General features: G+C 47.6%; 1 protein-coding gene across 7 annotated transcripts in view; it reads right to left on the bottom strand.

The window, feature by feature from the left end:
* The window catches only part of DCUN1D2 (defective in cullin neddylation 1 domain containing 2), a 71,610-nt gene that overhangs the window by 22,668 nt on the left and 22,361 nt on the right, over positions 1-26,581 (bottom strand). For all 7 annotated transcript variants that reach the window (XM_030201506.1, XM_030201507.1, XM_030201508.1 and 4 more), the window contains exon 3: positions 8,859-9,027. In XM_030201506.1, coding sequence (XP_030057366.1) covers positions 8,859-9,027 — 169 coding nt within the window. The remainder of the gene's footprint in view (positions 1-8,858; positions 9,028-26,581) is intronic.

Raw genomic sequence — 26,581 nt, 5'->3', positions numbered from 1 at the left:
ATCACTAAACTCTCTCATGTCTGTAATTTTCAGTCTGAAATTAAAAGTTTATTTGGTCAAGATTGTGTGAAATGAAGAAAAAGATTACTGACCAAACTAACAGAAGATTTGTGAGATTTATAAGATGTGTTTACTAACAAACAGAACATCACTAAAGACCTGGCACTTTACAGAAAAACTAATTGCATGAACTGAAATCTTGGGCAATTGCAGGAAAATTGGTGAGAGCACCACAAGTATTTCTTGGCTTCTATGTAGTACCAAGTAGAAAGGTAATTTTAAGAACAAAGGAATGAAATCCAGTCAAAAATTGTTTGATGATGTAAAAAAAAAAAAGTTGTAGTTAGCAAACTAGAAGACAAACATCGAATCAGTAAGCTAGCGAGTTTGTAGTTAAGTATAAACTTTCAACTTGTTTATTTATAGCTTTAAATAAATAATAAAATGCCATCTTTCAAACTGTATACCTATGTATATCCCCTCCTCCCCCCCCCCCCAAAAGTGAGAAACCCCAATGTGTGCTCTGAAGAGTAGTGTCTAGTTTCTTCTTCTAAAATTTCAGGCTTTAATCTTCTTTTAGTGACTATTTCTGGTCTACTTTTTCAATTCTGAAACCTTAATATTCAAGCAACCAGTGGGCTCTGGGAATTATGCTTTCAGAAAGCTCTCGTTTAGGGCTGTATTTGTTGTTGCAAATTTTAAAAATAAAGAGCTTAGCACAGTCTGTGTTGAACCTACGACATTCCATGTTAAGGAAAGCACCAAGCCAAACAAAGCAGGAGTAGGGGTGGACTCAAAAATGAACTCTAGTGGATGAATCAGTAGGCAAACAAGTCTATTAAAGCACCATGATAGAATGGGCCTGCTGGGTGGATTTGTGGAGGACTTGTGTCTCTTTGGCAATGTATATATGGTGGGAACCACTGAAAAATTAATTCTTACCTGATAATTTTTTTTCAATTAGTCCCAACAGATCAATCCAGAGACTTGTGGGTTGTGTCCCTCTACCAGCAGGTGAAGATAGAGAGAACCTCCGAGGTTTGCTATATGTGGACCTGTGCAGCCAAGTAAACCTCAGCATGAACGATACCAAAGCAGTGGAATGGAAACAATAGAAAACTCTCCTGACATTGTCAGACCAAATGCCCAACATACTTCCACCACTTCCAAATTTATTTGTTTTTATTATTTAATCAAACGAAGGAACACCCAGAACAACGAAACCCAAAAAAACTAACCAAATGAAACAAAACCGCAGACAGTAAATCCAGGGGGGCCTCTGGATTGATCTGTTGGGACTAATGGAAAGAAAACTATCAGGTAAGAATTTTTCCTTCCATAGTGTCCCACAGATCAATCCAGAGACTTGGGGGATGTGCCTAAGCAGTCCTCAAGTAGGGCGGAACACCCCCAACCCGGCAGAAATCACCGATGAGCCAAACACCGCATCCTGCTGAGCTTCCACATCCACCCAATAATGACGAGTGAACATATGGACCGAAGCCCATGTAGCAGCACTGCAGATATCTACCAGAGAAACCAAACAGGACTCTGCATAGGAGGAAGTCTGATCTCACGTAGAATGAGCACGAATTTGTGCAGGGGCTTGCTTGCCCAATGCCACGTAGGCCGAAGTGATGGCCTCCCGCACCCAACAGGCTATTGTGGCCTTGGAAGCCATATGACCCTTCTTACTGCCTCCAAAAAGGACGAAGAGATGGTCAGAAAGACGAAATTCATTCATCACCTCCAAATACCCGAGAAGAGCCCATCTCACGTTGAGGCAGCAAAAAGTCCGGAATTGCTCGGGATTATCTTCCCAGCGAAAAGTCAGCAAATGCAGAGACTGCCCCAAATGGAAATGAGAAACCACCTTGGGCAAAAACAAACTGTCCTAATCGATATCCCCGCCTCTGTAAAACGTAGGAAGGGGTCTCTGCAAGAAAGAGCCTGCAACTCTGAAATTCTCGAGCCAAAGTAATGGCTACTAGGAAAACCGTCTTCAAGGTAAGATCCTTAACCGTAATCCCCGATAAGGGTTCGAAAGGAGGATGCTGAAGAGCTTTGAGAATTAGATTAAGGTTCCAGGATAGCAGAACTGGCACGTGCGGAGGACGCAACCAATTTATGCCCCTCAAAAAACGAACCACATCCAGGTGGGAGGTGATAGACGCCCCCTGAAACCGGCCGCTAAAGCATGCCAGAGCTGCCACCTGCGCCTTAAGAGAACTCAACGAGAGTGATTTCTGTACACCCGCCTAAAGAAACGTGAGGATAACTGATACCAAACCCGCTGACAATCCCTAACTCACATACCATGAATCGAAGGTACGCCACACCCTAGCATAAGCTATTGAGGTGGATCTTTTCAGAGCCTGAAGCATCGTAGTGATAACCGCGTGCAGATACCCTTTCCTTCTCAACTTCGCCCTTTCAAGGGCCAGGCCGTAAGGCCAATGGGGGAGGGATCCTCCATCATGACTGGTCCCTGCAACAAGAGACCGTCCTGTGCCTGGAGCCGGAGAGGACGATCAAACAGGAGCCTGACCATATCCGTGTACCAGGGACGTCTGGGCCAATCCGGGGCCACCAGGATCACTCGACAGGGATGACTGCCAATGCGAGTCAGTAACCTGCCCACCATAGGCCACAGGGGAAAGGCATAGAGCAGGCTCCCTGGGCCAAGGTTGTAGAAGAGCATCGATGCCTTCTGAACCCAGCTCTCTTCCCCTGCTGAAGAAACGGGGAACCTTCGCATTGAATGCGGTGGCCATTAGGTCCATCACCGGCATCCTCCAACGGGCAGCTATCTGATTGAAGGCCAGATGGGAGAGTGTCCACTCCCCCTGCTCCAAATGGTGGCAACTGAGAAAGTCTGCTTGCACATTCTGTGACCCCGCTATATGAGCCGCCATCAAGAGAGAGAGATGAGTCCGGGCCGCCTCACATGCTAGTGGTGCACTCCTGGTGCCCCCTGACAGTTCACGTAGGCGACCGCCGTCGCACTGTCCAAGCGAACTCGAACTGGGCAACCACGGAGAAGAGACAGAAACTCCCAAAGGGCCAGACGAATCGCCCGCAAATCCAAGTGGTTGATGGACCAAAATGCCTCCGTCAAGGTCCAAATGCCCTGGGCCGTCTGTTGGAGGCAATGAGCCCCCCAACCAGACAGCGACGCATCCATGGTCATGATCTTCCATTCCAGGGTTTGCAGAGGAATGCCCGATACCAGATTCTTTTGAATGAACCACCAGTGCATGATTGTGTGCAGACGAGTCGAACATGGCACCCAAGCCTAGTAATCCTCTGAGAGAGGAGACCAATGGCTCAGAACGTGCCACTGCAGGGGGCGCATGTGAGCTCTGGCCCACTTTACGACGTCCAAGGTGGAGGCCATGGATCCCAGAACTTTTACATAGTCCCAAGTCCGCGGGTTTGGAGTTTGGAACAGAGCTCGCAACTGACCCTGCAACCGCTGTGCTCGAGCTGAAGGAAGAAAAACTATCCCTGTCCGGGTATCGAAGCACACTCCCAAGTATTCCAGCATCTGGGAGGGCTAAGGCTTCACTTTGGGAAGTTGATCACCCAATCAAGCGATTGAAGCAACCCGACCACTCTGTCAGTTGCCCGTCGACTCTCCTCAAAAGAAGACGTCCACACAAGCCAGTCGTCTAGATAAAGATGGACTTGAATCCCTTCCTTTCTGAGATAGGCCGCCAGTACGACAAGGAACTTGGAAAAAGTCCGAGGTGCTGTGGCTAGGCCGAAGGGCATCGCTTTGAATTGAAAATGATGACCGAGCACTGCAAAGCGAAGAAAACACTTGTGGGGAGGCCAAATTGGAAAGTGTAAATAGGCCTCTGAGATTGAGAGACGTCAAAAACTCCCCTGGCTGTACCACTGCGATCACCGAGCGGAGGGTTTTCATGCAGAAAAGCCGAACCCTTAAGGACTTGTTGACGCACTTGAGATCTAGGCCGGGTCGCCAAGAACTGCCCTTTTTTGGCACCACAAAATAAACGGAGTATCAACCACACCCTCTTTCTGCTGGGGGTACAGGCTGGATGGCTCCCAGTCGTTGTAAGTTGAGGAGGGTGTGACGAACTGCCGCACCTTGGCGGGAGATTTGCAAAGAGATTCCAGAAACAAGTCTACTATCGGACGAGCCAATTCCAACTTGTAGCCGTCTCTGATAACCTTCAAGACCTCATCCGTCGGATGTTACCCTGGTCCACTCCACCAGGAATAGGGACAGCCTGCCCCCAATAACCGGCTGGATATGGACCAGGGCCCCATCATTGTGCGGTCCTGGCTGCGGGCTGCTTTTTGTTACCGGAAAGGAAGGCCCACCTGTCACCTCAAAAGGGCTGTCTCTGAGAAGACCTTGCCCATCTGAAAAGAGGTCCCGCAACCTGGACGGTAATAACATGTATCCCTAAACGTAGGTCTAGGTCCCGCCGGTCGCACAAATTTGGACCTGTCCTCTGGGAGGCGCTGGCTCTTAAGAGTCACTGAGGTCCTTCACAATCTTCTTCTAGGTCTGTCCCAAACAAAAGCTTTCCCATAAAAGGAAGCCTTGCCAGCTGTGACTTAGAGGCCACGTCTGCAGCCCAATGTCGCAACCACAGCCAGTGACAAGCAGTGACCGCTAGGGAAACCTCCTTCACCGAAGCCCTCAAAAGATCATAAAGAAGATCCGCAAGGAAGGCTAAACCGGACCTTAATGCTGGCAAAACAGCCACAAGGTCCTCCGGAGAGGCTTTCTGTACCCACGATAAGCATGCCCGTGCCTCATAGGAGCCACAAACTGAAGCTTGCAGGGAAAGGACCGCTACTTCAAAGGACAGCTTCAAGCAAGTCTCCAACTTACGATCCTGAGGGTCCTTGAGCACCGTGCCACCTCCACAGGGAGAGTGGTTTTCTTAGTGACCGCTGTGATTAATGAATCCACCGTAAGAACCTTCAGCAAGTCTAAGTCAGCAGCAGGCAGCGCGTAAAGACGTGACATAGCTCTAGCAACCTTAAGCCCACTGTCCGGCGTATCCCACTGCGCCGAAATAAGGATTTTCGTGGCCTCATGCACATGAAAGAAACGAGGTGGGCATTTGCTGCCAGACATAATAGAGGGCACCAGACCTGTTCCCCCTGACGATTCAGGGGTGAAATGGCCAAAACCTCAAAAGCCCTAATAATCAGGGAGGGAAGCTCTTCCCTGCGAAAAAGACGGACAGCCGTCGAGTCACCCCCACCCTCAGAAGGCAGGGTGACTTCATCTGCCAAATCCAATGATTCTGAGGGACAGCCCGGAGACAAAACCGGGCCATCTGTGTCAGATAGCTCCTTGGGATCCAAAATCTCCACCCGGGGACGTTTTGGCAGGAAAGACTGAGAGGCTGCAGCAACCGAAGTTTGCCAAGGAAGAGACGGGGCTGCCTGAAGAGAAGCTCCTGACTTCTTCAAAAGAAAGGCATTGTGCATTAATAAAACAAAATCCGGGGAAAAAGGAACTGCTCTGCTCCCTCTAAATTGCTTTATTCCATCAGAGCCTGTGCCACAGAAGCGCGCTGTGCCTCCTGTCTGTCAACCGCCACGTGTGGAGCTGGTCGCGCCTGAGATGAAAAAATGGCGCACGCCGACACACGCTGCACTAACTGCCCAGAGGAAACCGTTGAAACTATCCCCTGTGCTTCCGGCTCACCGGATGCCTGAGGGGAACCCCAGTCGTGCTGAACACCCGCTGTGGGCTGACGGCGGCATGACTCTCACTGACCCGACGCTGCTCTCCGGCCCCCATACCGGGAGCAGCGCTTAGCCGCCTCAGAAGGCACTGACATGCTCCACAAACGCCTGCCCCTCAAACAGACTCAGCAGCCCGTCTAGCTCCTGTGTATGATGAAACAAAAACAAAGTATCTTAAAGAGACGCTTACCTCGGAGGTTCTCTCTATCTCCATCTGCTGGTAGAGGGACACAACCACAAGTCTCTGGATTGATCTGTGGGACGCTATGGAAAGGACATTTTACAAGAAGAAAATCTCGTAAGAACAGCCAAACTGGGTAAGACCAATGGTCCATCTAGCCTAGTATCCCATTTCTAACAGTGGCCAATCCAGGTCACAAGAACCTGACAGAAACCAAAATAGTAGCAAGAGTCCATTCTACCAACCCCAGGGGCAAGTAGTGGTTTCCCCAATATCTATGGAGTTTTCCTCCAGGAACTTATCCAAACCTTTTTTTAAACCCAAATATGCTAACCGCTGTTACCACATCCTTCAGCAACAAGTTCCAGAGCTAACTACTCACCGAGTGAAAATATTTCCTCCTGTTTTAAAAGTATTTCCATGCAACTTCATTGAGTGTCCCCTAGTCTTTGTACTTTTTGAAAGAGTAAAAAAATAAAAAAAAAAAAGTTTTTTGATTCATTTCTCATTCTACACCACACAGGATTTTATAGACCTCAATCATATCACCCCCCTCAGCTGTCTCTTTTCCAAGTTAAAGTGCCCTAACCTCTTTAGCCTTTCCTCATACGAGAGGAGTTCCATCCCCTTTATCATTTTGATTGCTCATCTTTGAGCCTTTTCTAATTCTATCTTTTTTTAGATAAAGTGACCAGAACTGAACCCAGTACTCAAGGTGAGGTCGTACCATGGAGCGATACAGAGGCATTATAGTATTCTTGGTCTTATTTACCATCCCTTTCCTAATAATTCCTAGCATCCTGTAAGCCTAGGAGCGGCCCTTAGGCTCAACCATGCTGTGGTCATGACCAGCAAAGCGGGGAGCTAGGCCAGGGACTCAGGGGTACTGAAGAGCAACCTGCCTGCTGAAGGTAGAGAAAAATAATGGAATCTTCCAGGGGGCACCACAGCTTATATTGGTGATGTCATTGGTAGAATTCAGTCTTTCCTCTACCTGCTGGTAAGAAGGGATAACAACCCATTTGTGCAGAACGGTCGAGCTGATGCTGAGAAATATTCTCTTTTCTTCTAACAACATATAGCTTGTAGTACATCTGAGCTGCATGGTGCTCTGTCAGTCTTGTGGGACTTTCAGCAGCACATAGCTGAAACTCACAGAGAGCTGCGCAGTACTGTGAGGTACCTCTATTTTTGCCAGTAGCAAGTCAGAGGAAAATATGGTGGGAGACTGTACACTGGAGTCAGTGAGGGCCATCTCCAGCTTCTGGGCCTTGCCATGAAGAACACCGATCTATGAATAAAGTCAGTTTATTTATTTATTAGAATTTATTTACCACCTTTTAGATAGAATTCACTTGACTGAAATGTCCCCAACTATGTACACAGCTGAAATACAGTGCTTTATGTTATCCTGTTTTTAGTTTACCTTCTCTTCCTTTTTAAAGTATAGATTTATACGCCTTCCTTTTATGATCAACTAGTAAAAAAAAGGCCCGTTTCGGACACAAATGAAACGGGCGCTAGCAAGGTTTTCCTCGGAGTGTGTATGTTTGAGAGAGTGTATGTGAGAGTGACTGTGTATGTGTGAGAGAGAGAGTGAATGTGCGAGTGTGTGTGTGTGTGTGAGAGAGTGAGTCTGGGTGCGAGTGTGTCTGTGAGAGTGAGTGTGTGTGCAAGTACGTATGTGAGACACAGTGTGAGAGAGAGTGTGTTTCACACAGATACAGTGTGTGCGAGAGAGAGAGTGTGTGTGAGACACAGACTCTCTGTGAGACTGAGTGTATGAGACCAAGAGAGTGTGTGAGTGACTGTGTGACACATAGAGAGTGAATGTGATACAGTGTGAGACATAGAGTGTGTGAGAGACAGTGTGTGAGAGTGAGAGACATAAAGACATTGACTGTGAGAGAGAGAGTGTGTGTGTGAGAGAGAGTGTGTGTGTGTGTGGCAGAGATACCTCCCCTCCTCTCTGGTGTCAGGCCCCCCCTCCCTCTCTCTGGTGTCAGGCCCCCCCCCCTCTCTCTCTGGTGTCTGAGCGTTACTGTGCAGGACGCTGAGCTCTGGCTGTGCTTCAAGGAACTGACCAATCCTATTTAATAGAATGCACCTCCAACATTCAAGCCGAGAAACCTCGTGTGGTTGGTCACTTCTGCTTGTGATGAACCTGGGAGTACGTGATGTCAATTCAGGAGATGGATACAGAGAGCAGGAATGCCTCAGCCATGCAGTCAGCTTCAGAATGTTGGAGGTGCGTTTTATTATATAGGATGATGTTCCTAACTATTTTTATTTTTATGCAAACCACACTGACTTGCTAAGATAGTTAACTGCGGTATATGAAACACAAATAGTAATCAAACATTAGGTTCGTAAAAGGAAAATATATGTTTATTAGAAAAAAAACCTGGTATAGCAATAAGCTAAGTTCTATATATCTAAACGCCCTTTAACCACATACAAGATTTTTAATAGATGTACTAAGGGACTGAGTACAGAAAGCACAGGGAGGTAAAACATTTTTTCCTGATTTCAATTATGAAGCAAACAAAATCATTAAAAGGTTTTCTTCTAAAAGTGCTGAATGTTTTATTTTTAAAAAGTAAGAGTCCAAGGACAGTTTTCACTTTAGCCCTTAAGAAACATTTCTTTTTTTCATGATTCACAAAATTCTCTTAAATTAAAAAAAAAAATCAAATCTCAGAATCTACTGTATATACTTCCTGAAACTATAAAATTTAAATAAAGATTAGCACTGGCCAGCATTAAGGGACTGAAAATTCTTGTTTCAGCCTACTGTTTAGTAGAGAACCATCTTATTCATCCTGTTCAGTCTAAAAAGTGTCCTAGATTTCAGTATAGAACCAGATTCTAATAGATGATACATTTAAACAGACTGGCCATATACTACATACAGAATAAGGTGCACGTTTATACTCACCCCAAATCCGTCATGCCTTCTACAAACTCCTTTTTACTGAATTCACACTGTGTGGCTGCTCTGAATTTCCAGGCAATTACTAAGACACTGATGTTGGCTGGATCCAAGTTTAAATCATCACAAAACTGCTGGATCCCATCTATACCTATTTTGTTTTCATCTTGTGGGTCTATAGTTTAAAAAAGAAAAGAAAAGAAAGGCAGCATTATTCGGTGCCAATTTCTTTTTCTTTCCAACATAGTTGGCACTCTCTTTTGTAATAAGACATGCAGACCTCAAATGTAATTGAGCTCGCTAGTAATTTTGTTTCTGAGTAACAACCTGGAGTAGCATCCCCAATGTATAGTCCCTGGAGCCAAAGGTTATGATAGTATTTTTGGATCTGTAACTCAGGTTATTAGAAACGGTACCAGGCCCAGAGAAGAGTGAAGAATGAAACATCCAAGCAAAAATGAGGAAGGAGAGGGAAGCAGTTATACTCAGTGTTTTCTGTGCTCCTTATATCTAGACATATGTCAATAAAAATATACACATAAAAAAAAAAAAAAAAAAAAGAAAAACGGCTGAAGACAGAAACCAAAATCGGAGGTCTGGAGCCATACTGAGCACCATTACTTTGTTTAGGACCTCTACCTGCAAAATACTGGAGCCTATCTGAAACTGTTGACATTCTTTCCTAATCTTCCCCCATTTTCTCAGGTTGAGAAAAACCTCAGAACTGCCAACAGGCCCTTCAGAATGAGAATAGCTTTTGCCACTAATACATATATCTAATGCAGAGTAGGCAACTATGGTCCTCAGGAACTCCAAAGCAGGCCAGTTCAGGACAAATTTTATATTTATTCATTTATGGTATGTATAGAATATTGTGACTGTAGAAGCAATCTATCCCTCATAAATAAGCATGACAGATCCTAAAGGCCTAAATAGTTTGGAACTCTTTAGGAAAGTGATTGAAGTCTGAGAAATTTAGGCAGATGCCAAAGGGGTTCTCAGAGGGAAAAATAAAGGTTTAAGAACTACTTATTTAACGATCACTACTAATACAATTTTAGTGCCAGACCTAAAAGTACAAGTGAACACCTGAACAATACAATATGGAAACAGATTCACTCAAATTCTTGCTAACTTCTGAAGGAGGCATTTGTTCATTTATTTTTATTTATAATATTTCTAGACAACAACCTGAAGTCATTCAAAGTCATACATAGTAAAACAATTACTGGAATTTGTATATAAAGCTACCATACATACACAGCAATTTATAGACAGAGACAGTCCCTGCTTACTGGGAATTATTTGGCAGTGATCACTACAAGGTGTGGTTTAATACAAAAGCTAAGGCAGAGTCTAGATACCCCAGACTCAAAGTTCTGGATCTCAAACACGCTGACTTCAGCCAGGGCCGCCGAGAGACTGGGCCAGGCCCTGCCCCCGAGGTAGTCATCGCCACCCCCCCCCCCCCAGGCGGCCGCACCACAGTCCCCACCCGCCCCCTCTGTCCGCCACCGGGCTGAGCCCCCTGCATTGAAATCATCACAACGCCTCACCTGTCACCTCGCTCCATGACTGAAAGCGAAGCAGCAGCAGATCGGATTCGCCTCCCTTCGGGCCTTCCCTCCCTGTGTCCCGCCCTTGTCTGGTGTAACTTCCGTGAGGGTGGGACACAGGGAGGGAAGGCCCGAAGGGAGGCAAATCCGATCTGCCGCTGCTGTGCTTTCAGTCACGGAAGTGACAGGCGAGGTGCTGTGATTATTTCAATGCAGGGTGCCCGGCCCGGTGGCGGACGGATGGGGACTGCAGCACGGTGACCTCGGGGGCGGGGCAGAAGGCAGGTGAGATCGGGGACTGTGGCGCCGGGCCCGGGGAATTTTGTCCGCCCTGCCCCCCCCCTCTCGGCGGCCCTGACTTCAGCAAAACGGGAAAGTATCAGAAGAGGAGCTGGCGGTGTGGGAGGAAAAATGTGAGAAGTGCAAAAATCTGTGGCCACACGAGTAGAGACTACTGGAGTTTTCTTTTTCCCTTTCCTTTTTCCTATAAACACAAATATCTATATATATATAAAAGGCAACCCCAATGTTCTGAAGCCTCCACGGAAGCTGAGGCGCCCGAGATATCCAGTGTGCCCTGGAGTGTCTGCACCGCCCTTGCGTCAAAACGTCATGACGTCGAGGGCGGAGCTATTGACACTCGAGGGCCCAAACGGCCCACAGCGAACAAGGCAAGTAGCTTCGAGCAGGGGCGTAGCCACACAGCAGATTTTGGGTGGGCCTAGGCAAGAAGTGAGTGGGCACCAAGTGTACTCTCCCACCACCAAAAAAATATCTAAGCTGGTGGGAAAATGCTTCTCTCCACCTTGGCAGTCTGCAGTAGGCTTTCACTGAAAACAGAACATGCGCAGGTGCCAGTATCATGGAGAGCAGCGTTTTTGTTACCCTCAGGGGGAAGTCTTCAGCTGGCAGAGCTTGGGATCCCCAACAGCTACCGCTAAACATGTGCTACTATTAGGTGGGCCTCGGCCCACCCAGGCCCACCTGTGGCTACGCCACTGGCTTCGAGGGACGGAGGGAGAGGGCCCCTTGCTAGCGCCCATTTCATTCCGCTGTGAAACGGGCATTTTTTCCTAGTTGAACATAAAAAGTGGACTAAAACAAAAGAAAATCACAAGAGCACAAACAAGTTCTTCAATTGTCAATGCTGCTCCAAATGGCCACACACCATAATGCAACTTGCTCTTATGAAGCAAAGGGGAGGGGAATCTCAACAGCCTCTGCCCAGGCAACCAGATGACGCAAATATTGGTCTTCTCACAACACAGGAGACAATGTCCTCCACTGATGCTGGAACAGAAGTGCCTGTTAAATATTAGATACTAGACTTTAAGAACCAAATTACCTTGTTTCAAGTTTTAAGAGAAAATATAGGTAGAATTAGCTGACTAACTTTATATCTCATTGTAAATAAAAAGTCTTTATTGAAGCTACAACAGAGTTCCTCTTCCTAGGAAGCTGACACTTCTCAGGGACTCAGACCCTCAGCAAGTACTGTCTGCATAATTAACACACCATTGATAACTGCTGCCATAGGCAAACTGTCTTTTAATATACTCAAGCTCTACAAGTCTGCATGCAGTGAACTCTTAACCAAGAAAAGCAATATTTCTGACTTAAATAAAACTGTTTTAACCAAAGATATCTAAGGATAATCATCAGATTTTGTGGAGATCTAAAAACAGTACTGTATTAGCATTGCTCTTAGCTGCAATCCTAGGGGTGCTTAAGGTCAATTACTCCCCTTTGTCTTTCAATTACCTGAACTGCTCAGCTGCCCCTCTTCACTGCCTGCAGTAATTTCAAGCCTGCAACTTGAATTATTTGGATTTGTCACCATTAGAGCTACACTGAGGCCTGTTGCCAGCCCTTAACTCTCCTTTCACAGCTGTATGACAGGTTATGGAAGAACAGCAGCTTGAAAGAGTAATCCAAAGAGTCCTTAAGGTCAATTACTCTCCTCTGTCAAACAAATAACTGTCCTGCTCAGCTCTGTACTTGTAACCATAATTCAAACAGCAAACAAAGGAAATCGACAATTCTACAACATGAGAGCTATACTGTGGCATCTCGCACACTCTAAACTTTCTTTTACTGCTGCACGACTGACTGTGGAAGAATGGCAGCTTGAAAGAAGACCTAATAACAGCGAGTCACAGCATCATTTTGGAGTCTGCCACAATGGCACAGCCACACCTCCCAACCTTATGAGCTCCTGAAACACCATGACCTCTCCTCACCATCGATGGTTTCTACCCTCAGGGAAGACTCTGTTCTGAAGTCTTTAACAGCGCACATTTAGGACTGATAAGGAGCGCTAAACCTGACTGACTTAAATTAGCTCCAAAAGCTATCACCATGAAGTGGCTCACATGGATTTGCTTAGCCCTTTTGAGCACGTTGGGCGGCAACCTACCAGATAACTTAGTGCCTAATCCTATCCCCATAATCTATAAACACCGTACTATATTGTCAGATACCTGCTTGACAAAGCGAATGCTACATACCTGTAGAAGGTATTCTCCGAGGACAGCAGGCTGATTGTTCTCACTGATGGGTGACGTCCACGGCAGCCCCTCCAATCGGAAACTTCACTAGCAAAGTCCTTTGCTAGCCCTCGCGCGCCCGCGCGCACCGCGCATGCGCGGCCGTCTTCCCGCCCGAAACCGGCTCGAGCCGGCCAGTCCAGTATGTAGCAAGACAATACACTTCAAGGGAAGACACAACTCCAAAGGGGAGGCGGGCGGGTTGGTGAGAACAATCAGCCTGCTGTCCTCGGAGAATACCTTCTACAGGTATGTAGCATTCGCTTTCTCCGAGGACAAGCAGGCTGCTTGTTCTCACTGATGGGGTATCCCTAGCCCCCAGGCTCACTCAAAACAACAACCATGGTCAATTGGGCCTCGCAACGGCGAGGACATAACAGAGATTGACCTAAAAAATTTACCAACTAACTGGGAGTGTAGCCTGGAACAGAACAAACAGGGCCCTCGGGGGGTGGAGTTGGATCCTAAAGCCCAAACAGGTTCTGAAGAACTGACTGCCCGAACCGACTGTCGCGTCGGGTATCCTGCTGCAGGCAGTAATGGGATGTGAATGTGTGGACAGAAGCCCACGTCGCAGCTTTGCAAATTTCTTCAATGGAGGCTGACTTCAAGTGGGCTACCGACGCAGCCATGGCTCTAACATTATGAGCCGTGACATGACCCTCAAGAGCCAGCCCCGCCTGGGCGTAAGTGAAGGAAATGCAATCTGCTAGCCAATTGGATATGGTGCGTTTCCCTACAGCCACTCCCCTCCTATTGGGATCAAAAGAAACAAACAATTGGGCGGACTGTCTGTGGGGCTGTGTCCGCTCCAGGTAGAAGGCCAATGCTCTCTTGCAGTCCAATGTGTGCAGCTGACGTTCAGCAGGGCAGGAATGAGGACGGGGAAAGAATGTTGGCAAGACAATTGACTGGTTCAGATGGAACTCCGACACGACCTTTGGCAGGAACTTAGGGTGAGTGCGGAGGACTACTCTGTTGTGATGAAATTTAGTGTAAGGGGCCTGGGCTACCAGGGCCTGAAGCTCACTGACTCTACGAGCCGAAGTAACTGCCACCAAGAAAATGACCTTCCAGGTCAAGTACTTCGGATGGCATGAATCCAGTGGCTCAAAAGGAGGTTTCATCAGCTGGGTGAGAACGACATTGAGATCCCATGACACTGTAGGAGGCTTGACAGGGGGCTTTGACAAAAGCAAACCTCTCATAAAGCGAACAACTAAAGGCTGTCCTGAGATCGGCTTACCTTCCACTTGGTAATGGTATGCACTGATTGCACTAAGGTGAACTCTTACGGAGTTGGTCTTCAGACCAGACTCAGACAAGTGCAGAAGGTATTCAAGCAGGGTCTGTGTAGGACAAGAGCGAGGATCTAGGGCCTTGCTGTCACACCAGACGGCAAACCTCCTCCAATGAAAGAAGTAACTTCTCTTGGTGGAGTCTTTCCTGGAAGCAAGCAAGATGCGGGAGACACCCTCTGGCAGACCCAAAGAGGCAAAGTCTACGCCCTCAACATCCAGGCCGTGAGAGCCAGGGACTGGAGGTTGGGATGCAGAAGAGCCCCTTCGTCCTGCGTGATGAGGGTCGGAAAACACTCCAATCTCCACGGTTCTTCGGAGGATAACTCCAGAAGAAGGGGGAACCAGATCTGACGCGGCCAAAAAGGAGCAATCAGAATCATGGTGCCTCGGTCTTGCTTGAGTTTCAACAAAGTCTTCCCCACCAGAGGGATGGGAGGATAAGCATACAGGAGGCCCTCCCCCCAATCCAGGAGGAAGGCATCCGACGCCAGTCTGCCGTGGGCCTGAAGCCTGGAACAGAACTGAGGGACCTTGTGGTTCACTTGAGATGCGAAGAGATCCACCAGGGGGGTGCCCCACGCCTGGAAGATCTGTCGCACTACACGGGAATTGAGCGACCACTCGTGAGGTTGCATAATCCTGCTCAACCTGTCGGCCAGACTGTTGTTTACGCCTGCCAGATATGTGGCTTGGAGCACCATGCCTTGACGGCGAGCCCAGAGCCACATGCTGACGGCTTCCTGACACAGGGGGCGAGATCCGGTGCCCCCCTGCTTGTTGACATAGTACATGGCAACCTGGTTGTCTGTCTGAATTTGGATAATTTGGTGGGACAGCCGATCTCTGAAAGCCTTCAGAGCGTTCCAGATCGCTCGCAACTCCAGAAGATTGATCTGTAGATCGCTTTCTTGGAGGGACCACCTTCCTTGGGTGTGAAGCCCATCGACATGAGCTCCCCATCCCAGGAGAGACGCATCCGTGGTCAGCACTTTTTGTGGCTGAGGAATTTGGAAGGGACGTCCCAGAGTCAAATTGGAGCAAATCGTCCACCAATACAGGGATTCGAGAAAACTCGTGGACAGGTGGATCACGTCCTCTAGACCCCCAGCGGCCTGATACCACTGGGAGGCTAGGGTCCATTGAGCAGATCTCATGTGAAGGCGGGCCATGGGAGTCACATGAACTGTGGAGGCCATGTGGCCCAGCAATCTCAACATCTGCCGAGCTGTGATCTGCTGGGACGCTCGCACCCGCGAGACGAGGGACAACAAGTTGTTGGCTCTCGCCTCTGGGAGATAGGCGCGAGCCGTCCGAGAATCCAGCAGGGCTCCGATGAATTCGAGTTTCTGCACTGGGAGAAGATGGGACTTTGGGTAATTTATCACAAACCCCAGTAGCTCCAGGAGGCGAATAGTCATCTGCATGGACTGCAGGGCTCCTGCCTCGGATGTGTTCTTCACCAGCCAATCGTCGAGATATGGGAACACGTGCACCCCCAGCCTGCGAAGCGCCGCTGCTACCACAGCTAGGCACTTTGTGAACACCCTGGGCGCAGAGGCGAGCCCAAAGGGTAGCACACAGTACTGGAAGTGGCGTGTGCCCAGCTGAAATCGCAGATACTGTCTGTGAGCTGGCAGTATCGGGATGTGTGTGTAGGCATCCTTCAAGTCCAGAGAGCATAGCCAATCGTTTTGCTGAATCATGGGGAGAAGGGTGCCCAGGGAAAGCATCCTGAACTTTTCTTTTACGAGATATTTGTTCAGGGCCCTTAGGTCTAGGATGGGACGCATCCCCCCTGTTTTCTTTTCCACAAGGAAGTACCTGGAATAGAATCCCAGCCCTTCTTGCCCGGATGGCACGGGCTCGACCGCATTGGCGCTGAGAAGGGCGGAGAGTTCCTCTGCAAGTACCTTCTTGTGCTGGAAGCTGTAAGACTGAGCTCCCGGTGGACAATTTGGAGATTTTAAGGCCAAATTGAGGGTGTATCCCTGCCGGACTATTTGCAGAACCCACTGGTCGGAGGTTATGAGAGGCCACCTTTGGTGAAAAGCTTTCAACCTCCCCCCGACTGGCAGGTCGCCCCGCACGGACACTTGGATGTCGGCTATGCTCTGCTGGAGCCAGTCAAAAGCTCGTCCCTTGCTTTTGCTGGGGAGCCGCGGGGCCTTGCTGAGGCGCACGCTGCTGACGAGAGCGAGCGCGCTGGGGCTTAGCCTGGGCCACAGGCTGTCGGGAAGGAGGATTGTACCTACGCTTGCCAGAAGTATAGGGAACAGTCTTCCTACCCCCGAAAAATCGTCTACCTGTAGAGGTAGAAGCTGAAGGCTGCCGGCGGGCGAACTTGTCGAATGCGGTGTCCCGCTGGTGGAGAGACTCTACCACCTGTTCGACTTTTTCGCCAAAAATGTTGTCCGCACGGCAAGGCGAGTCCGCAATCCGCTGCTGGAGTCTATTCTCCATGTCGGCGGCACGCAGCCATGAGAGCCTGCGCATCACCACACCTTGAGCAGCGGCCCTGGACGCAACATCAAAAGTGTCATAAACTCCTCTGGCCAGGAATTTTCTGCACGCCTTCAGCTGCCTGACCACCTCCTGAAAAGGCTTGGCTTGCTCGGGGGGAAGAGCATCAACCAAGCCCGCCAACTGCCGCACATTGTTCCGCATGTGGATGCTCGTGTAGAGCTGGTAAGACTGGATCTTGGACACGAGCATAGAGGAATGGTAGGCCTTCCTCCCAAAGGAGTCTAAGGTTCTAGCGTCTTTGCCCGGGGGCGCCGAAGCATGTTCCCTAGAACTCTTAGCCTTCTTTAGGGCCAGATCCACAACTCCAGAATCATGAGGCAACTGCGTGCGCATCAGCTCTGGGTCCCCATGGATCCGGTACTGGGACTCGATCTTCTTGGGGATGTGGGGATTACTTAATGGCTTGGTCCAGTTCGCAAGCAATGTCTTTTTCAGGACATGGTGCAAGGGAACAGTGGACGCTTCCTTAGGTGGAGAAGGATAGTCCAGGAGCTCAAACATTTCAGCCCTGGGCTCGTCCTCCACAACCACCGGGAAGGGGATGGCCGTAGACATCTCCCGGACAAAGGAGGCAAAAGACAGACTCTCGGGAGGAGAAAGCTGTCTCTCAGGAGAGGGAGTGGGATCAGACGGAAGACCCTCAGACTCCTCGTCAGAGAAATATCTGGGATCTTCCTCTTCCTCCCACGAGGCCTCACCCTCGGTGTCAGACACAAGTTCACGGACCTGTGTCTGCAACCTCGCCCTGCTCGACTCTGTGGAGCCACGTCCACGATGGGGGCGTCGAGAGGTAGACTCCCTGGCCCGCATCGGCGAAGCTCCCTCCGCCGACGTAGTCGGGGAGCCTTCCTGGGAGGTGGCCGCGGTCGGCACCGCACGCGGTACCGACGTCGGGGACCTCAACCTGGGCGATGGGCCAGCCGGCGCCACGCTCGACGGTACCGGAGGCGCAAGCACCGCCGGTACCGGAGGGGTAGGGCGCAACAGCTCTCCCAGAATCTCTGGGAGAACGGCCCGGAGGCTCTCGTTTAGAGTGGCTGCGGAGAAAGGCTGAGAGGTCGATGCAGGCGTCGACGTCAGAACCTGTTCCGGGCGTGGAGGCTGTTCCGGGCTGTCCAGAGCGGAGCGCATCGACACCTCCTGAACAGAGGGTGAGCGGTCCTCTCGGTGCCGATGCCTGCTGGGTGCCGAATCCCTCGGCGACCCAGAGCTCTCGGTGCCGACACGGGGAGGAGACCGGTGTCGATGCTTCTTCGATTTCTTCCGAAGCATGTCACCGGAGCTCCCCGGCACCGACGAGGAGGACGTCGAATCCATCCGTCGCTTCCTCGGGGCCGAGACTGAAGAAGGTCGATCTCGGGGGGGCTGTACCGCAGGAGCCCTCAGGGTAGGAGGAGACCCACCCGAGGGCTCACCGCCACCAGCAGGGGAATGGACAGCCCTCACCTGCACTCCACCCGATGCACCACCGTCCGACGACATCAGCAGACGAGGTCCTGGTACCACCGACGTCGATGCAGCTATCCGATGTCTCGGCGCCGATGCAGAGGCCCGATGCCTCGATGCACTCGATGCAGGGGCGGCCGAGGAAGATGGTCTGGACGCTGACGACGTCGATGCACTCGAAGATCCCGGTGCCGACGAAGAGCCCGAGAACAACACGTTCCACTGGGCTAGTCTCGCTACCTGAGTCCGCCTTTGAAGCAGGGAACACAGACTACAGTTCTGAGGGCGGTGCTCGGCCCCCAGACACTGAAGACACGACGAGTGTCGATCAGTGAGCGAGATAACCCGGGCGCACTGGGTGCACTTCTTGAAGCCGCTGGAAGGCTTCGATGTCATGGGCGGAAAAATCACGCCGGCGAAATCAAAAGCCGAAATGGCGAAATTTGGAGCACCAAAATTTAGAGGGAGAAAAAAATCTCGACCGAGGCCGAAAAGAGGCCTACCCCGACGACGAAAGAAAACTTACCGGGGCAAAAAAGCTAGAAGTACGGGGAGGATTTACACGAAACCCGGCGAGGGGTTTCCGGAGCACTTCCCGACTAGGACAAAGCTTTCCCGAAGGAAAAAAACACGTTCAAAACAAATTGGACGCGCGAGGTCGACTTTCCGGGGCTCGACACGGCGAAAACACGACCGTACCGAGTGCGGACAAAAGAAGACTGGCCGGCTCGAGCCGGTTTCGGGCGGGAAGACGGCCGCGCATGCGCGGTGCGCGCGGGCGCGCGAGGGCTAGCAAAGGACTTTGCTAGTGAAGTTTCCGATTGGAGGGGCTGCCGTGGACGTCACCCATCAGTGAGAACAAGCAGCCTGCTTGTCCTCGGAGAATGCAGATATATACCATCAGAACACTACTATGGTTTCAGACCAGAATCAAATGGCTAAAATTCAATGGCCTAAAAAAAAACAAAAAAAAACCCTTGTTACCTTTTGAAATTACCCAAACAAGTTCCCCCTTTGGAATATAAGTCTCGCCTCACTCCTGTCCCCGCCGTTTATATCAACGTCAGGTCTGTGGGGTACAAGGCTCTCTTACTCAAGACTTTATTCAAGAGTTCCCCACAGGAGGCTCTCGAATAAACTTGACAGGCTGAAGATGGGACCCAACATGGTGAACTAGATTAGGAACTGGTTGGCAGACGGACGCCAGAGGGTGGAGGTTAATGGAATTCACTCGGATGAGGGAAAGGTGAGTAATGGAGTGCCTCAGGGATCGGTGCTGGGGCCGATTCTGTTCAATATATTTGTGAGTGAAACTGCCGGCGGGTTAGAAGGTAAAGTTTGCCTTTTTGCGGATGATACCAAGATTTATAACAGTGTGGACACCCTGGAGGGAGTGGAAAACATGAAAAAGGATCTGCAGAAACTAGAAGAATGGTCTAATGTTTGGCAATTAAAATTCAATATAAAAAGAAATGCACTTAGGGAGTAGAAATCCACGGGAGACGTATGTGTTAGGCGGTGAGAGTCTGATATGTACAGACAGGGAGAGGGATCTTGGGGTGATAGTATCTGAGGACGTCAGCTATTAGAGCCAAAAAACAATCCTTCAGAAAATGGAGAAGGGAACCGACGGAAGACAATAAGATAAAGCATAAGGAATGTGAAGCCAAATGCAAAAAGGAGATGAGGGCTAAAGAGGACTTTGAAAAAAGTTGGCGATAGAAGCGAAAACACATAGCAAAATTTTTTTTAGGTATATTAAAAGCAGAAAGCCGGCTAAAGAATCGGTAGGGCCGCTGGACGACGGTGGTGTTAAAGGGGCGATCAGGGAAGACAAAGCTGTAGCGGAGAAATTAAATGAATTCTTTGCTTCGGTCTTCACCGAGGATTTGAGAGGAATACCGGTGCCGGAAAAGGTATTTGAAGCGGACGAGTCGGAAAGACTAAATGATTTCTCTGTAAACTTAGAGGATGTAATGGGGCAGATCTGCAAACTAAAAAGTAGTAAATCGCCGGGTCCGGATGGTATTCATCCCAGAGTATTAACAGAGCTGAAAAATGAACTTGTGGAGCTGCTGTTAGTAATATGCAATTTATCCCTAAAATCAGGTGTGGTACCGGAAGATTGGAGGGTGGCCAATGTAACGCCGATTTTTAAAAAGGGTTCCAGAGGAGATCCGGGAAATTATAGACCAGTGAGTCTGACGTCGGTGCCGGGAAAAATGGTGGAGGCTATTATTAAGAATAAAATTACGGAGCACGTACAAAAGCATGGGCTGCTGAGACAAAGTCAGCACGGATTTAGTGAAGGGAAGTCTTGCCTCACAAATCTACTGCATTTTTTCAAGGGGGTGAACAAGCATGTGGACAAAGGGGAGCCGGTGGATATTGTATATCTAGATTTTCAGAAGGCGTTTGACAAAGTGCCTCATGAAAGACTCCAAAGGAAACTGGAGAGTCATGGGATCGGAGGCAGTGTATTATTATGGATTAAGAGCTGGTTAAAAGACAGGAAGCAGAGAGTAGGGTTGAATGGTTAGTATTCTCGATGGAGAAGGGTAGTTAGTGGGGTCCCTCAGGGGTCTGTGCTGGAACCGCTGCTTTTTAACATATTTATAAATGACCTTGAGATGGGAGTAACTAGTGAGGTAATTAAATTCGCAGATGACACAAAGTTATCTAGGGTCGTCTCGTCGCGGGAGGAGTGTGAAAGATTACAAGAGGACCTCGTGAGACTGGGGGATTGGGCGTACAAATGGCAGATGAAGTTCAACATTGACAAGTGCAAAGTGATGTACGTGGGAAGGAGGAACCCGAATTACGGCTATGTCATGCAAGGTTCCGCTTTAGGAGTTACGGACCGAGAAAGGGATCTGGGAGTCATCGTGGATAGAACGTTGAAATCTTCCACTCAATGTGCTGCGGCGGCTAAGAAGGCGAACAGAATGTTGAGTATTATTAGAAAAGGGATGGAAAACAAGCATGAGGATGTTATAATGCCGTTATATCGCTCCATTGTACGACTGCACCTGGAGCATTGTGTTCAGTTCTGGTCGCCTCATCTCAAAAAAGATATAAAGGAATTGGAGAAGGTGCAGAGAAGGGCGACGAAAATGATAAAAGGGATGGGACGACTACCTTATGAGGAGAGGTTAAGACGCCTAGGACTCTTTAGCCTGGAGAAAAGGCGGCTGAGGGGTGATATGATAGAGGTCTACAAAATAATGAGTGGGGTAGATCGGACAGATGTGAAACGTTTGTTTACGCTTTCTAACAATAATAGAACTAGGGGACACAAGATGAAATTAGAATGTGGTAGGTTTAAAACAAATTGGAGAAAGTTTTTCTTTACTCAGCGTGTGGTTAGACTCTGGAACTCATTGCCTGAGAAGGTAGTGACGGCAGCTGGCCTAGCTGAGTTTAAAGGGGGTCTGGACAGATTCCTGAAGGAAAAGTCCACTGATCGTTATTAAATTCTGGGTTTTTGCCAGGTTCTTGGGGCCTGGATTGGCCGCTGTCGGAGACAGAGTGCTGGGCTTGATGGACCTTTGGTCTTTTCCCAGCGTGGCAGTGCTTATGTACTTATGACCTGAAGGCGACGAAACAGTGTGACAAGGCAGTGGCCAAAGCCAGAAGGTTGCTAGGCTGTATGGAGAGAAGTGTGACCAGCAGAAGAAAGGAAGTGTTGATGCCCCTGTACAAGTCGTTAGTGAGGCCCCACCTGGAGTATTGTGTTCAGTTTTGGAGGCCATATTTTGCTAAGGATGTAAAAAGAATTGAAGCGTCTTTCTCATAGAAACATCCAAAATTTGGACGTCCTTAACTGCATTGCTGGCAGGCCCCCATTCACCCCAACGACGTAAACCCCCCCCCCCCCCAGCGACAGGGGATTGGAGGTCCTGCGGACCTCTGGTCCCCCCCTGACGATCCCACCCCCCCAGGTTCAGGGAGGGCTGGAGATCCGGTGGGTCTCCAGCCCCCCCAACCCCCCAGCAAATGGTCCCTGGTGGTCAAGTGGACACCGACCAAGCCCCCCCCCCCCCCAGCGACAGGGGGGGGCTGGAGGTCCACTGGACCGCTGGTCCCCCCTCCCCAACCCAACCGTTGCTTGGGGCAGGGGTAGTCAGGGCCTGGTGGTCCCATGGACCTCCAGCCCCTGTGTTTGATAGAGCACAACTTTAAAAGGGCCCCCCTTGGGTTTTTTTGTGCCAGCTGTAGGCTGCAGTCCTCTCTGTCTCTCTCTGAACTCTCTCTCTCTTTCAGACAGATGCACACACATACTTCATTACATTTTTCACAACAAACACGTCGCCCCTTTTAACGGGCTTTACGGCTTGTATTGCATTAAATGAAAACTTAGATATAATAGGCATCTCTAAGACCTAGTGGAAGGAGGATAACCAATGGAACACTGTCATACCAGGGTACAAATTATATTGTAGGGTGGATCGAATTGGTGGAGGGGTAGCACTGTATGTTAAAGAGGGCCATGAATGAAATAGAATGAAAATTTTGCAGGACATAAAACACATTTTGGAATCCCTATGGATTAAAATTTCATGTGTAAAGGGGAAAAGGATAGTGATAGGAGTGTACTACCATCCACCTGGCCAGGTTGAAGAAATATCAGAAATTAGGGAGGCTAACAAACTGGGGAACACAATAATAATGGGTGATTTCAATTACCCCGATATTGACTGGGTAAATGCAACATCAGGGCATGCTTGGGAGGTAAAATTCCTTGACAAAATCAAGGACTCCTTTATAGAGCATCTGGTACAGGAGCCAACAGGAGGAAAAAATTCTAGTCCTAGTCCTTAGTGGAGCGCATAATCTAGTGCTGGAGGTAATGGTCCTGGGGTCACTTGATAACGGTAATCATAATATGATCAGATTTGATATCAGTTCTGGAGTAAGTACACAAATCTAATACGTTAGCATTTAACTTTAAAAGGGAGACTATGATTAAATGATAAGAATGGGGGGGGGGGGGGGGGGACTTAAAAGGAACAGCTACAAAGGTCAAAAGTTTACATCAGGTGTGGATGCTGTTCAAAAATAACATCCTGAAAGCCCAGGCCTGTTGTATGCCACGTATTAGAAAAAAAAAAAAAAGAAGGCAGGCAGGCCAAACAACAGCCAGTATGGTTAAAAAAATATCAGGTGAAGGAAGCTATTAGAACTAAAAGAAAATCCTTCAGAAAATAGAAGGATCCGACTGAAAATAATAAGAAACAGCATAAGGAATGGCAAGTCAAATGCAATGCGAAACTTTGAAAGTAAGATTGCATTGGAGGAGGAGGCAAAAACACACAATAAAAACTTTTTAAGGTATATTAGAAGGAAGAAGCCGGCGAAAGAACCAGTTGGACTGCTAGATGACCGAAGGGTGAAAGGGGCACTAAGGGAAGACAAAGCCATAGATTAAATTAATGCTTTGGTCTTCACTGAGGAAGATTTGGGAGAGATACCAGTGCCAGAAATAGAATTCAAAGCTGATAAGTCAGAGAAACTGAATCAAATCTCTAAACCTGGAAGATGTAATGGGGCAATTTAAGAGTAGAAAATCGCCTGGACTGGATGGTATTCATCCCAGAGTATTGACAGTATTGAAAAATTAACTTGCACAGCTGTTAATAATATGTAATTTATCTTAAAAATCAAGCATGGTACCGGAAGACTGGAGGGTGGCCAACACCAATTTTTAAAAAAGGTTCCCAGAGATGATGCGGGAAATTATAGACTGGTGAATCTGATGTCAGTGTCAGGCAAAATGGAAGAGACTATTATAAGAACAAATTACAGAGCATATTCATAAGAATGGATTAATGAGACAAAGTCAACATGGATTTAGTAAAGGGAAATCTTGCCTCACCAATCTACTACATTTCTATGAAGGGGTGAACAAATGTGTGGATAAAGGTGAGCCGGTCAATACCAGATGTTGGTTTAGTAAGGAGAGCAACTTGACATAATGGAAAAGGAATAAGAAGGATCATTTATATTAAAATGAAATTCATTACATAGTTCTAGGCAACGGCTGGGTTTATATAATTCTTCCAAGAGAGACAAAGACCTCTGAGTAGTGCTTTTATAAAGTAAAATGTTAACTGTTTATTTGCTGAAGTTAGTAAAAAATCTCTCTAGAAAAAAGTTGCCTTAAGTCCTAAATTTGAGTGAAATTGAGTCAGACTGAATATGGAACTCTTCCGGAAAAGGGAGTGGCAGCATTAGAAATTAGCCATCTTTATCCAAACCTACGAAAAACAGAATGTGGAATTTCTTACACTGCCTTGCAAGATACCTGAAACTTCCCCTGAATGAACACATTTCTATTACTGAGAGCCGGTTCAGTCTTGAGCACAAACTACCAATTATGTCACAGCAAATAAGGCATAACAGTTGTGTGATGTGAACTTCATAAGCTGAAGTTTCAAAGTGAATGAGAGCCCTGTTACCAGACAGAAGTAAGAGAATATTTTTAGAACAGGCCGCCTAACTTGCGTGGCAGTTTACCAGTTTTGTAAGAGACAGCATCTGCCGACTTTCATTTTGAAAAACTATTCTACAGTAACTACATGCATATGTTTATACTTGCACTTCCTCTGGGTTCTAAAAGTTAAGTGTTTTTATGGCATAAATAATAAGTTTAAATACAGAAGAGAGATTTATATTGAAAGTATGCGTTTAAATGTGATCAGAAAATGAAAAAAAAAAAAAAAAAAACAGGACAGATGACAAAGTGTGATGTGGTATGAGCTAGTAAAAACAGATCTTGCTAAGCAGCTACCTGTGAAAGTCCACAAAAAAATGTTCTGTATTGTTTTGTTATAGAGGACCAATATTAAAAGTATTATATGCACTGGGATCACGTCAGTGTGTACATAAGATTAAGAACATATACTCAAGCAATTCTGTAAAAGGCCATTTTGGCATGTAAAAACACAGTATCATTCATTGAAATGCCTTTTACCACCTAAGGAGAAGTCTGCCCTGGAAATGCCTCTTCAACTGCCATTAATGTGGAAGGAAAAATGGGAGAACACATTTCCTTTTGTATATGTCTAATTCTTAAACTTTAACAGGGGAAAATCTAGCATATGGGGGGGGGGGGGGGGGGTTTGAACCAGGGACAAGACATAGAGTTCAGAAAGGGCCACTCTCAGCACTCTCCCCCCAGGAGAGTTTCCAATGTAGAAAACGGTCTGTCACAGGATGGCATAAGGATCCAGCAGCTGTGCTCAACTATGGGCTCCTACAGGTCTGACAGTGCCTGCAGCTGGCACAAAAAGAAAATGTAAGACTTTATTATGTTTTGTTTAAAAATAATTGTCTCAGTTTTTATGGTTAATTTGTTTTGTATTATATTGATTATATATGTTTATTCTGTAATCTGTCTAGAGTTTTAGATGAGTTGAATTTTTAAATAAATGTATAGCCGTGTGGCCGGCATGGTAAGACCTACTGGTCTGTTTGGGTTGGCTGTGACTTGAGACTCTGGCAATTCCACGGTTCCCTTGTTTTAGTCTTCCAAGCGTGTCTTTTCTTCCCCCTGAAACTACAAAAACTGCTTCTGTTTTTTTTTTTTAATTAATTAGTTGTGCAGCAAAAATCCTTAGCAGAGACAGCAAGCAATGCAATCAATTCCTTACAAAGGGCAGAAAAGTTAGAAACATGATGAGAACCCCATTTATGTAGGTACTTCTATATCAGATAATCACTAAATAGCAATTACTGTAGACTTGTATGCAGAAGGATATGACAATATCTAATTGGCCCTTAGGCTCTGCTGACAGGTTGTACTAATGAAAGGAATAAAGCCCAAAATGGAAATAAAATAAAAATAACAAGATGGCAAAATGCAAAGCAACTTACAAAAATAGACGTACTACAAAACTCCTGATTACCAATTGATATATAAATATTACACCACTAATATATCCTAAGATTATGAGAAATTACACCTATAATATATCCTAAGAAGATAACACTCTTAGCAGCAATAAAAGGCTAACCACAGGTCCTGTTATAACCAGTCAGTGACAGGCAAAAACCAGAGCTAACTACCATGAGCTATAAGAAGAGAATTCCTGCAAGTTCACCACTGAACTTCTGTAGGTTCCAGGAGTCCCGGTGACATGCAGAGCTCTGTACACTGATTTACACAGTCTTTGGGGAAAGTCACAGGGCTGCGGTTGAACTTGACCTTGTCAGATCTCAGCACAAGGAATCAGTGGTCGTCAGACCAAAAGTCAATCTCTCTAGCTCCTCTCAGAGAGATATATACACCTTCTCTTTCTCTTCTGATCTGCTGATCTCTCTTTCCTTCATCCCTGGCCCTGCTCTCAGTCAAGTGA

This window comes from Microcaecilia unicolor, chromosome 4 (assembly GCF_901765095.1).
Source record: "Microcaecilia unicolor chromosome 4, aMicUni1.1, whole genome shotgun sequence".
NCBI lineage: Eukaryota > Metazoa > Chordata > Amphibia > Gymnophiona > Siphonopidae > Microcaecilia > Microcaecilia unicolor.
This window is presented reverse-complemented; position numbering and strand designations above follow the sequence as displayed.